The sequence below is a fragment of the Eschrichtius robustus genome, chromosome 10 (assembly GCF_028021215.1).
Source record: "Eschrichtius robustus isolate mEscRob2 chromosome 10, mEscRob2.pri, whole genome shotgun sequence".
Lineage (NCBI taxonomy): Eukaryota > Metazoa > Chordata > Mammalia > Artiodactyla > Eschrichtiidae > Eschrichtius > Eschrichtius robustus.
Genome location: NC_090833.1, coordinates 35,200,525 through 35,213,198, shown reverse-complemented (window position 1 = coordinate 35,213,198; position 12,674 = coordinate 35,200,525). Strand labels below are relative to the sequence as shown.

Sequence of the window (12,674 nt, the reverse complement as noted above, 5' to 3'; positions counted from 1 at the left end):
GAGCCTACGCGTCTGGAGCCTGTGCTCCGCAACGAGAGGCCGCGATAGTGAGAGGCCTGCGCACCGCGATGAAGAGTGGCCCCTGCTTGCCACAACTAGAGAAAGCCCTCGCACAGAAACAAAGACCCAACACAGCCAAAAAAATTTAAAAATAAATAAATTAATTAATAAAAAAAAAGTAAACTCTAGAATCAAGTGGGTTAAACAAAGATAAAGCTACATCTAGACAGGTTGTGGTGAAATTCTGGAATATCAGATAAAGAGGAAATCTTAAAAGCCACCAAAGTTAGAGGCCAGATTACCTACAGAGGTACGATAATTAAACTGACTGGTTTCTTATCAACAACAGTTGATGCTAGGAGAAAAAGGAGTAATATCTTAAATACTAAGACAAAGTAATGTTTAATACCATTTCATATCCAGGTAAATTGTTATTCCAGAATAAAGAATTTTGATTCAGTGAAATTGTAAATGTTATTAATTATTAATAGCAGAAAGATAATAATTTAGGATTTTTGTGGGGGAGGGTGCATTTAAAACAAAGTTAAAATGAAAACTCTAGATTAGCACTATCCAATAAAATTATAATTTTAAATTAAAAATTGTCTAGTAACATTAAAAAAAAGACATGAAATTAATTTTTTTTTTTAGAAGTTTTTTTTTTTTTTTAATTTTTATTGGAAATACATTTCTTTTTTTTTTTTTTTTAAGTTTTTATTTATTTTTGGCTGCGTTGGGTCTTTGTTGCTGTGCGTGGGCTTTCTTTTTTTTTTAGTTGCGGTGAGCAGGGGCTACTCTTCATTGCCATGCGCGGGCCTCTCATTGTAGTGGCCTCTCTCGTCTTGGAGCACCGGCTCTAGGTGCGTGGGCTCTAGAGCGCAGGCTCAGTAGTTGTGGCACACGGGCCTAGCTGCTCCGCAGCATGTGGGATCTTCCTGAACCAGGGCTCGAACCCGTGTCCCCTGCATTAGCAGGCGGATTCCCAACCACTGCGCCACCAGGGAAGCCCCTGAAATTAATTTTTAATAATATATTTTATTTACTCCAGTATGCCTAAAATGAGCAATAAATATGGAAAGATTTTCAAGCTTACTAGTTATCATGGAAATGCAAATAAAAATAACAATGAAGAAATATCAAATATTGACAAAGATGCTGAGAAATAGAAACTCTTAGACATTATTGATGGAATATAAATTGGTAAAATTATTTTGAGCAATTTAGCAATATCTGGTAAAATTGAAGATCGATTGTTTAAAATAAATTAAAGCACATGTGAACAAGGAAATGTCTAAAGAAGGTTCATTACAGCATCGTTAGTAATAGAAGTTGAAAACAAATCTCCATCAAGAGGAAGATAAATGAATTGTATACTCATACGATGGAATACTATACATCAGTTAAAATAAATGAACTAGAAGCATCAGCATCTGAGATATATCAGAAATTCAAGGTCGAGCCAGAAAAGCAAATTGTAGAATGAGCTGTACAGTGTGATACCACTTATATAAAGTTTAAAAATAAATAAACATAAACGTGATGAAGGCATGTATTTGTTTGTTTGTTCTCTGCTCTATCCCTAGCACCTAGAACTGTGCCACATAGTGGGTGCTCATTAAATATTTACAGAATAAGTTGAATGCAAAACAAAACTGTAAATTACTTATGGATACATACTTATGAATTCATAGTATTAAAAACTTGCAAGGGGAGTGACAAACAACAAATTTTGGATAGTGGTTCCCCCTGGAGAGGGAGGGAGGGGAGTGGGATTGGGGAGGGATATACAGGGGTCTTCAATTGTGTTTGTAATGTTCAAAAAAAATCTGAAATATAACCAAATGTTAATATTTGATAAAGCTGGGTGGTGGGTATCACAGATGTTTGTTATATTCTTCATAATTTTCTTTATGTTTCTAATATTTTACAATTTAAAAATTTCTTATCTCAAAAAGACATGTCAAGTTGTTTGCCCCTACTCAAAATGACCTCTAATTTGCTATTAGAATTTGTGTTCTTTTTCAATGTCATTTCTCATTTGCTGCTATCAATGTGCCTGCCCTAGTACCCCACACCTACAAATTTGAATTTGCTTCTTATCTGTTTGTTAGAAAAACAGATTTTGAAGCTATTTAGAAGTACATATCACTTAAATGTTTTGAGTAAGATCTGAAGGGTCCTCTAGCATGAGCTTAATTGTGTATTACTTATTAATTTTTTGAGTGCTTACCATGTGCCAAACCTTTTGTGAAGCACATTTGATACATTATATTGTTTAATCCTCACAGTATCCCGATGTGAGACAGATATTGTCCATTTTAAGGAATGAAGAAACTGCAACTCAGATAAAGAGATTTCCCCGGGGTCTTTTTATAGGAAGTGGTAGAGCTGGAATTCATACTCAGTTCCATTAGACCACCTCACTGTACTGTTCAGAGATATGGGTATGCATTTCCTGGTTTGGTTCTAGATAGTCATTTTCCACATACTTAGTAATGTCTTCTGTTCATTTCTTAGTTTTGAGGTTTGCTTATATTGTAAAATAAAAATATTGATAGTTGTGGAGAGTATTTTCTGTTGCTTCATATGAAAGTAAGGGAAAAAATATGTAATTTAAATTCTTAAGCCCAATACACAGCCTTACTTCTCATTCATGAGGACTCTGTATGAAGATTTAAGAGTCCATTTAATAATCAAGGTCCCCCAGTTATGAGGTTAGAGGGGGAACTGAGGTTATCCTAAGAATATTTACTTAGTGATATGGCAGTTAAAAAATTAGTACCCATTTAAATATTCCAGGATCTGCTTTTCCCTCCCACTGTCTTTGTTGGTCTTTTCCTGATTGTTACATTTCAAACAATATAATGTAGGAGCAGTGCTTATCATGGGGAACATGAAATTTCTGATCTTGCAAAGGATGTAAAATTTTGCAAGGCCTTGAGAGTGATGTTAGAGAACTGGTGAAAATCATTGGCAAATGAGGATCTGACCGAGTTAGACTAGTTATCAATTAGAGAAAAGAGAACGACAGAAATGATGACATGATAGAAACTTCAAAGAATTATGTGACTATCCCACAGGACTAAGGAAAGGCCTTTGGGAAAATTGATAAAGACCTTGAATGTTATACAGAAATGGCCCTCTTTTTATTATAGTACAAAATTCAGATATGAAGTAAGGATGTCATATTGTGCTTCATAATTTCATTGGAAAGATTATGCAAAAAACCCAAACATTTAATTTATTCTTGTTCTAAGAATTTGCATATAGTTAAATAAATTTAAAAAGGCCTTTTTTGATGATTTTTAGTTTTTTTTTTTAATATACAACACTTTCTTTCCCTTGTACAATGAAATGTTGGTACCTGTTTTAAGAAAATTCAATTTCAATTGCTGTTATCCTTTACCAATCATCCTCTGATAATGAAGACCTCAATTTATCCAGAGCTGTTATAGTCATATATTGGAGTTTAATGGAGACATATGGAAAAGTTCTGTAATTCAGAAACTCAGAGATTTCAGTGTGTGTGAAGGAGTGTCTCTTGTTTATTAGAGACCATGTAGTTAAAAATACTTTATAATTATTAACTTATTAGGTAGACTAAGTTTTAATTTGAGAGGATTGGGCCAGACCTCCAAGACTTACCTACCACTTTACACTTTCTGTGTCTGCTTACTTTGGGATAAGAATTGTTGAGGGTGCTTTTTAACTGGTCTCCTAGTCTACATTCTTAATTTTCTATAATTTATCTACTCTCTTTACCAATGATTCTCCAGTACCAAAATTTTTAACAGGTAATACTTTGAGGCAAAAATGAGAAAACTAAAGTCTAAGTATTGAATTTTTCATTAAAGTAAACTTATTCAATTAAAAATTATTAACTTTTGTTCCATGATTATATTTTATGAATTACTGATATTAAAATATCCATGCAACAATAGTAATTTTTTTCAGTGGCCTTACTGACAAAAATTTTTAAACCAATCCCTCCCTTTATTTTATTTTTTATGAATATAGTTTTGGAACCTAGCCAGCTCAGAGATCCTTCTGAAAGTCTTAACCAATCATGTCACTTTCTTGCTTAAAACCCTTCAGGGTGGACCACTGCGGCCTACAGCAATATAATCCCACTGGGATTTTGAATCCATATGTGCATTATTTTCTGTACGAAATAAAATAGCTTAGTGTTTTTTTTCCCTAAATTTTTCAAATATATAAAGATGCTTCTATGATGATGATCAATTTATTTTAAAAGTCTGACTTGACTTTCCAGTAGCCTTTGTTATTTTATATTTTTTTAAATCGTCTAATTCCTGTCAAGTGTGGAAGTCATTGAAATATTTTTACTTTTAAAAGCCTCATCAGTAAAGGTAAAACTATAAGGGGAAAAAATGGATTTGACAATATAATAATTAAATTTCAATGTGAACCACATTTAAAGATAGAAACATATGGAAAACATATTCAACATACTGTATTTGAAAAACTGAAGAATATTAGTCATATTATAAACAGATCTTGTAACTCAATAAAAATAATATTGCAAGAGGAAAATCAGCAAGGAACATGAATAGCAATTCCCCAAAGAAATATAATCTTCCAATTAATCTGAAAAAAGTTCAACTTTACTAAAAGTAAGTTTCAACTTAAAACAAGATGATATTTTTTTCCTATTAAAAAAATACCTGTGTGGGAAGAGTTTGGAGAAGCGGACACTCTTGTAACCGCTGGTAGAACTAGATATTGGTATGTTCTTTTGAGGACAATTTGTCTATATGTAGCAAAAGCCTTACCTTTTAAAAAAATCCCTTTTTACTTAACAATACATTTTTCTGGAAATGTATTTAGAAAAATAACTAGGAATGTGATTAATATTTGGCTGTTAGCATATTCATCATAGTGTTTTGAATAGTAATAAATTGGCAGCAATCTAAACATCCAAAAATTGCAAATTAGTTTAAAAAAGAGAAAAGATTATGGTTCACTCATACGGTGAATGCTATTCAACCATTAAGAATTATTTTGGGGCTTCCCTGGTGGCGCAGTGGTTGAGAATCTGCCTGCCAATGCAGGGGACACGGGTTCGAGCCCTGGTCTGGGAAGATCCCACATGCCGCGGAGCAGCTGGGCCTGTGAGCCACAATTACTGAGCCTGCGCGTCTAGAGCCTGTGCTCCGCAACAAGAGAGGCCGCGATAGTGAGAGGCCCGCGCACCGCGATGAAGAGTGGCCCCCGCTCGCCACAACTAGAGAAAGCCCTTGCGCAGAAACGAAGACCCAACACAGCCAAAAATAAATAAATAAATAAATAAATAATAAAAATAAAGGAATTCCTTAAAAAAAAAAAAGAATTATTTTGTCAATAAATCTTTAATGACATGGCAAAATAGTTATGAAATAGTATTAGGCTTGAAATACATGAATTAGGCTAAATATCAATTACAGTGGTTATTTTTGGTGGTGGATTTTTTTCCATTTAAAAAAATATTTTCAATGGGCATGTATTTATAATTAAGAAATAGTTATTGGGAACCACTATAGAATAATACCATGATATATTCTCTACTTGTCTCTACTTTTCCACACACAGCACTTCTAACTGCTGTTGCCTCTCAGAGTACACCATCCCCGTACACACCTTTGTACCTTTGCTTACCCCTTGGCCACTTAGGGTTCCTGCTCATTTTTTTAAAGTCAGTTCAAATGACACCACCATGAAACCTGTCCTAACCATCCTCTTTTCTTTGCTTACTCCCCACACATTTATTTTGTATAACTATGTATTTATAATGTCTTCTCCACTAGGCAGTGAACTTCTATCTTATTCATTCATTTAATAAATATTTGTGAGTGGGACTGTGTGTGTTGGGTACTGCAGATCTAATCATGAATTATGCAGACAGGTTTCCCCTGCCTTCAAGGAGTTTATAGCCTTGTAAATTTATTCCTTACACTGTAACATTAAGTATTACCATAGAACTGTAGAGTGCTTTGGGAAATAGAAGATCAGTAAATCTGGCCCAGGCTGGATAGAGAGAGAAGCCTTCCTGGAAGGGATGATAGCTGGCTATTAAAAAGAAAGCAAGTGTTATCCAGGTCAAGAGGTAGGGAGGATGTGGTTTCAGGTAGCAGAAACAGCCTGTACAAAAGCCTGGGATTTTAAAATCGTGTTAGTTTCAGGAAGGCCATTATGGTGTTGTGGATATTGAGATTGATTTCTGAGACAAAATAATTATATATAATTCTAAATAATAATAATTCAAAATAATTATATATATATACATCTTAGAAGAAACTCCAGAATTCATTTCTTCTGTGAGAGATTGGGTAGTTATATATAAAAGAATATGTTAGAGAAAGCATCCTAATGTTGAATTAAGCAGAAATTAAAATGTGATAGGTAGGTTATTATTTTTTAAGTGTTTGTATACAATGTATTCTCACTAAGGATTGAGAAATTAGTGTAAAATAATTAAAAATCTGAATTATAGAGTATTTTAATTGTCTATTTTGTTTTTGTTTTTATAGAAGTATAGTTGATTTACAATGTTGTATTTTCTGATATACAGCAAAGTGATTCAGTTATATATATATATATTTTCATATTCTCTCCATTATGGTTTATTACAACATATTGAATATAGTTCCCTGTGCTATACAGTGGGACCTTGTTGTTTATCTATTTTCTATATAGTAGTTTGTATCTGCTAATCCCAAACTCCTAGTTTATCCACCCCCCTTTCCCCTTTTGTAACCATAAGTTTGTTTTCTAGGGCTGTGAGTCTGTTTCTGTTTTGTAAATAAGTTCATTTGTATCATCTTTTAGATTCCACATATAAGTGATATCATACCATATTTGTCTTTCTCTGTCTTACTTCACTTAGTATGATAATCTCTAGGTGCATCCATGTTATTGCAAATGGCATTATTTCATTCTTTTTTATGGCTGAGTAGTATTCCTCTGTACATATATATCATGTCTTCTTTATCTGTTCATCTGTCCATGGATGTTTAGGTTGCTTCCATGTCTTGGCTATTGTAATAGTGCTGCAATGAACATTGGGGTACATGTCTTTTTTTGAATTAGAGTTTCCTGATATATTCCCAGGAGTGGGATTGCTGGATCATATGGCAATTCTATTTTTAGTTTTTTAAGGAACCTCCATACTGTTTTCCATAGTGGATATACCAATTTACATTCCCACCAACAGTGTAGGAGGGTTCCCTTTTCTCCACACCCTCTCCAGCATTAGTTATTTGTACACTTTTTAATGATGGCCATTTTGTAAGGTGATACCTCATCGTAGTTTTGATTTGCATTTCTCTAATAATTAGCAGTGTTGAACATCTTTTCATGTGCCTACCGGCCATCTGTATGTCTTCTTTGGAGAAATGCCTATTTAGGTCTTCTGCCCATTTTTTGATTGGGTTGTTTGTTTTTTTGTTATTGAGTTGTACAAGCTGTTTGTATATATTGGAAATTAAGCCCTTGGAGGTCACATCGTTTGCAAGCATTTTCTCCCAGTCCATAGGTTGTCTTTTCATTTGGTTTATGGTTTCCTTTGCTGTGCAAAAGCTTATAAGTTTGATTAGGTCCCATTTATGTATTTTTGCTTTTATTTCTATTGCCTTGGAAAACTGTTAATTACCTATTTTGTAATCTTGACTGGTCCTAATAAAATGTTGCTAAGTGAGATTATTTGGGGAATGCTTTTGAATTAATAGATAAAAAATGATGGTATGTTTTCTCTTTTTTTACTGAATGAAAGATTTTTTAAAGTTCTGTAGTGCTTTACAATTTTCAAAAGTTTCACACAGATGATTTCATATAATCCCATAATAACCCCATTTTTTTTCCTCCCTCCTACCCCTCTCCTGCCCCTCCCTGCTTCCCTCTCCCCACTGGTAACCACTTATTTATTCTCTATATCTGTGTCTGCCTTCTTTTTTGTTTTATTCACTAGTTTGTTGTATTTTTTAGATTCTACATATAAGTGATATCATATAGTATTTGTCTTTCTCTGTCTGACTTATTTCATTTAGCATAATGCCCTCTAAGTCCATCCATGTTGCTGCAAATGGCAAAGTTTCATTCCTTTTTATGGCTGAGTAGTATTCGATTGTATATATATAACACATCTTTATCCATTCATCTGTTGATGGACACATAGGTTGATTTCATACCATGGCAATTGTAAATAATGCTGCTGTAAACATTGGAGTGCATGTATCTTTTTGAATTAGTGTTTTTGTTTTTTTCAGATATATACCCAGGAGTGGAATTGCTGGGTCATATGGTAGTTCTATTTTTAGTTTTTGAGAAACCTCTATACTGTTTTCCACAGTGCCTGTACCCATTTACATTCCCACCAGCAGTGTATGAGGGTTCCTTTTTCTCCCCATACCCACCAACATTTGATATTTGTGTTCTTTTTGATGATAGCCATTCTGACAGGTGTGAGGTGATACCTCATTGTGGTTTTTTAATCTTTTCATGTGCCTTTTGGCCATCTGCATTTTCTCTTTGGAAAAATTAAAAATTAAAGGATGGGTTGTTAGTATTTTTTTTTTTAATCACAATGATGCGGTTGGCCAAAAGTATTTTTTGATGTTGAGTTGTATAAGCTGTTTATATATTTTGGATATTAACCTTTTATCAGTTGTATCATTTGCAGTATCTTCTCCCATTCAGTAGGTTGTCTTTTCAAACTATTTTGTCAATAGTTTCCTTTGCTGTACAAAAGCTTTTAAGTTTTTTTAAAAATCTTATTAATTTATTAATGTAGTTTACAAACTAATTTATGCATAGCCATAAAATTATTTTGAAATATATATAATCACTAAGTAACAACAGCTTCCCACCCTAAGTCGTTTTTTTTAATTTTTTTAAATTTAAAAAATTTATTTTATATTGGAGTATAGTTTGTTAGTTTTGTTAGTTTCAGGTGTACAGCAAAGTGATTTAATTTTATATATATATATATATATATATATATATATATATATATATATATATATATATATATATATATATACACACTTTTTCAGAGTCTTTTCCCATATAGTTATTACAGAGTACTGAGTAGAGTTCCCTGTGCTATAGAGTAGCACAGGTTCCTTGTTTTTTGTTTTTTTTTTAATTAATTAATTAATTAATTTTATTTATTTTTGGCTGCGTTGGGTCTTCATTGCTGCGTGCGGGCTTTCTCTAGTTGCGGCAAGAGGGGGCTACTCTTCGTCGTGGTGCATGGGCTTCTTATTGAGGTGACTTCTTTTGTTGCGGAGCACAGGCTCTAGGTGCACGGGCTTCAGTAGTTGTGGCATATGGGCTCAGTAGTTGTGGTTCGCAGGCTCTAGAGCACAGGCTCAGTAGTTGTGGCGCACGGGCTTAGTTGCTCCGCGGCATGTGGGATCTTCCTGGACCAGGCTCAAATCCGTGTCCCCTACATTAGCAGGCAGATTCTTAACCACTGTGCCACCAGGGAAGCCCTATTTTTACTCTTTACCTTTTAAAAATTTATTTATCAGACTTCCCTGGTGGCGCAGTGGTTAAGAATCTGCCTGCCTATGCAGGGGACACGGGTTCAAGCCCTGGTCCGGGAAGATCCCACATGCCGCGGAGCAACTAAGCCTGTGCGCCACAACTACTGAGCCTGCGCTCTAGAGCCTGCATGCCACAATTACTGAGCCCGCGTGCCACAACTACTGAAGCCCGCGTGCCTAGAGCCCATGCTCTGCAACAAGAGAAGCCACCGCAATGAGAAGGAGCCCGCGCACCACAATGAAGAGTAGCCCCCGCTCGCCACGACTAGAGAAAGCCCGCGTGCACCAATGAAGACCCAATGCAGCCAAAAATAAATAAATAAATAAATAAATAAATAAATTTATTAAAAAAAAGAAAATTTATTTATCTATTTATTTGGCTGCGCCACACAGCTTTCGGGATCTTAGTTCCCAGACCAGGGATTGAATCTGGGCCCTCGGCAGTGAAAGCGCAGAGTCCTAACCACTGGACTGCCAGGGAATTCCCTGTGGGGAGTTTTTAAATTACTGATTCAATTTCATTGCTGGTAATTGATCTGTTCATATTTTCTACTTCTTCCTGGTTCAGTCTTGGGAAACTGTACCTTTTTAAGAATTTTTCCATTTCTTCTTGGTTGTCCTAGAAGTGAGATTATTTGGGGAATGGCTTTGAATTAATAGATTAAAAATTATGGCACTTTAGTAGCAATTTTTGTATGTAAATGTATTCTAAAGAGAAATGTACTCTAAATAGAGATGTTATTGGTAGCAGAGTAAATATTTCTCATAATTTTGAACACTTTATGCTTAACATGTTTCACTTGCAATTAAGTGTTCAAAATCTCCTGTCTCCTATTAAATTGTCTCTCACCATTTGTGTTTCCTATACAGATTCTAAAATTCGTTTTCTCTAGCACTGTTCTCTAAACACCCACCCCTACTTCTAGTTTTGAATAAAAAGCAATAATGTAAAACAGATAAAATTGCAACATGGCCCTCACTAAATCATAATATCCTTCTCTGTGGTTATGTGAATTATACTTACTATTTATTATATATTAGAATCACTGGGTTTATACAGTGAGTTTGTAGTCCTTTTTTGATTTGTTTTCTTGATTCCTAATACAGAGACTGCTTCTCAGTTTTTCTTTAATAAGAGATTAAATGAACTAGTTTTTCTTTTCTGCTTTGTAGATTTCTTGATAACCGGCTGTTTGCTACCTGCTCTGATGACACTACAATAGCACTATGGGATCTGAGAAAACTGAACAGCAAAGTATGCACTTTACATGGTCACACTAGCTGGGTGAAGAACATCGAATATGATACTAATACAAGACTCTTAGTAACGTCAGGATTTGATGGAAATGTCATTATTTGGGACACCAACAGGTTTGTGAATAGGAGATCATGTTAGGATTATGAACAACAAAAAAATGTTTTTAAGATGGTAAACAAATTCAGTGTTCTGTCTTAGCTCTCATATCTCTTTAGGAGAAAGAAACTGGCTTTGGGAAAAAACAATCAGAAAGTGATTCCATCTTTTATTCCTTGCACTTAGTCACATATTGTGACTAAAAAACTTGGAGAAAATTATGTGGAAAGGAGACCAAGTAATATAGTTAATGATGAAAACTGGTTTATAAGATGAGTTTCGTGAATTTAAGGAATTTAAGGAAAAATATTTTTGTTATTATTTCCTTTGTGGAACTGAAATGTTTTTCACTCTTTGGTCCTTCAATTCTAAATCTATTTTGTAATTTTTGCACTTTGTTTTCATGCATTAAAAGAGTGGTTTCTCAGTTGGAGTGGTACTGATCCTTAGGGGAATGTTTGGAAATAATGTGTGGTACAGTTTTAGTTGTCACTACAGGAGAAGAGAGGAGGATTTCTACTGGCATTTAGTCAGCAGGGATCAGAGTTTCTAAACATTCTGCAGTGCATGGGACAGTTTGCACAGGGGACCAGTCATCCCATCTAAAATGTCACTAATGCCTGTGTTGTGAAACACTTCAGTAGACTATCTCCTTATAGAGAATTGAAAGAGTTGAAGTTTGGGAAATAATTATAATATTCCTGTTGCTAGCTTTGGTAAAATGACAGTACAGTAATATACCAGGAATGTTTCTGAAATATTCTTTTTAGAGCTCATATGTAAAACTAGGGGGATATTCTTAAAGATTTCTAGTTATTCATATTGTTTGAGCAAAGCATAGAGCTACTGAGTATCTTTAAACTAAGACAAGCGTACCTGTTTAAATTTAGGGCTAATTATTTTTTAGTTTAGAAATAAAATTTGAATAGGAATATAAATAACTTCCAAATTAGTAGAAGGATAAAAGCTAAAAAATACAATCAATCCAATAGAGGCAGAGAAGAAGGGGGGAAAATCATTTTTTTAAAAAGACAGGTAAATTAGGAAGCACAAAAATATGATAGGTAGATAATCGAATATCAATTAGAATAAGTATATATGGGGCTTCCCTGGTGGTGCAGTGGTTGAGAATCTGCCTGCCAATGCAGGGGACACGGGTTCGAGCCCTGGTCTGGGAAGATCCCACATGCCGCGGAGCAACTGGGCCCGTGAGCCACAATTACTGAGCCTGCGCGTCTAGAGCCTGTGCTCCGCAACAAGAGAGGCCGCGATAGTGAGAGGCCCGCGCACCGCGATGAAGAGTGGCCCCCGCTTGCCACAACTAGAGAAAGCCCTAGCACAGAAACGAAGACCCAACACAGCCATAAATAAAATAAATAAATAAATTTAAAAAAAAAAAAAAAAAAAGGATAAGCCCAACTTTATAAAAAAAAAAAAAAAGAATAAGTATATATGGACTAATGTAGTCAGTTGTTAGATAGTACTAGATGGATTAAAAAACAGAAACAAACTCTGTGTTCTTCATAAGGAGTATACCTAAAACATACAAACACAGAAAGTTTGAAAGTAAAATGATGGGAAAAAATAAAAGATAAATACAAATCAAAGAAAAATAGTTATATCATCTACATTAATAGCAGACAAAATAGAGTTTAAGGCATACAGCATTATTAGTGATTTTTAAAAAGGTACTATATTAGAAGCTTTATTTCACTAGAACATAAAAATTCTTGTGTGTACCTAATAACATAGCTTCAAACCATAAAAAGCAAAAACGG

At 34.4% G+C, this 12,674-nt stretch overlaps 1 protein-coding gene across 1 annotated transcript in view; it reads left to right on the top strand.

Moving 5' to 3' along the window:
- The window catches only part of DCAF10 (DDB1 and CUL4 associated factor 10), a 47,171-nt gene that overhangs the window by 17,336 nt on the left and 17,161 nt on the right, over positions 1-12,674 (top strand). The window contains exon 3 of the mRNA XM_068553268.1: positions 10,716-10,913. Coding sequence (XP_068409369.1) covers positions 10,716-10,913 — 198 coding nt within the window. The remainder of the gene's footprint in view (positions 1-10,715; positions 10,914-12,674) is intronic.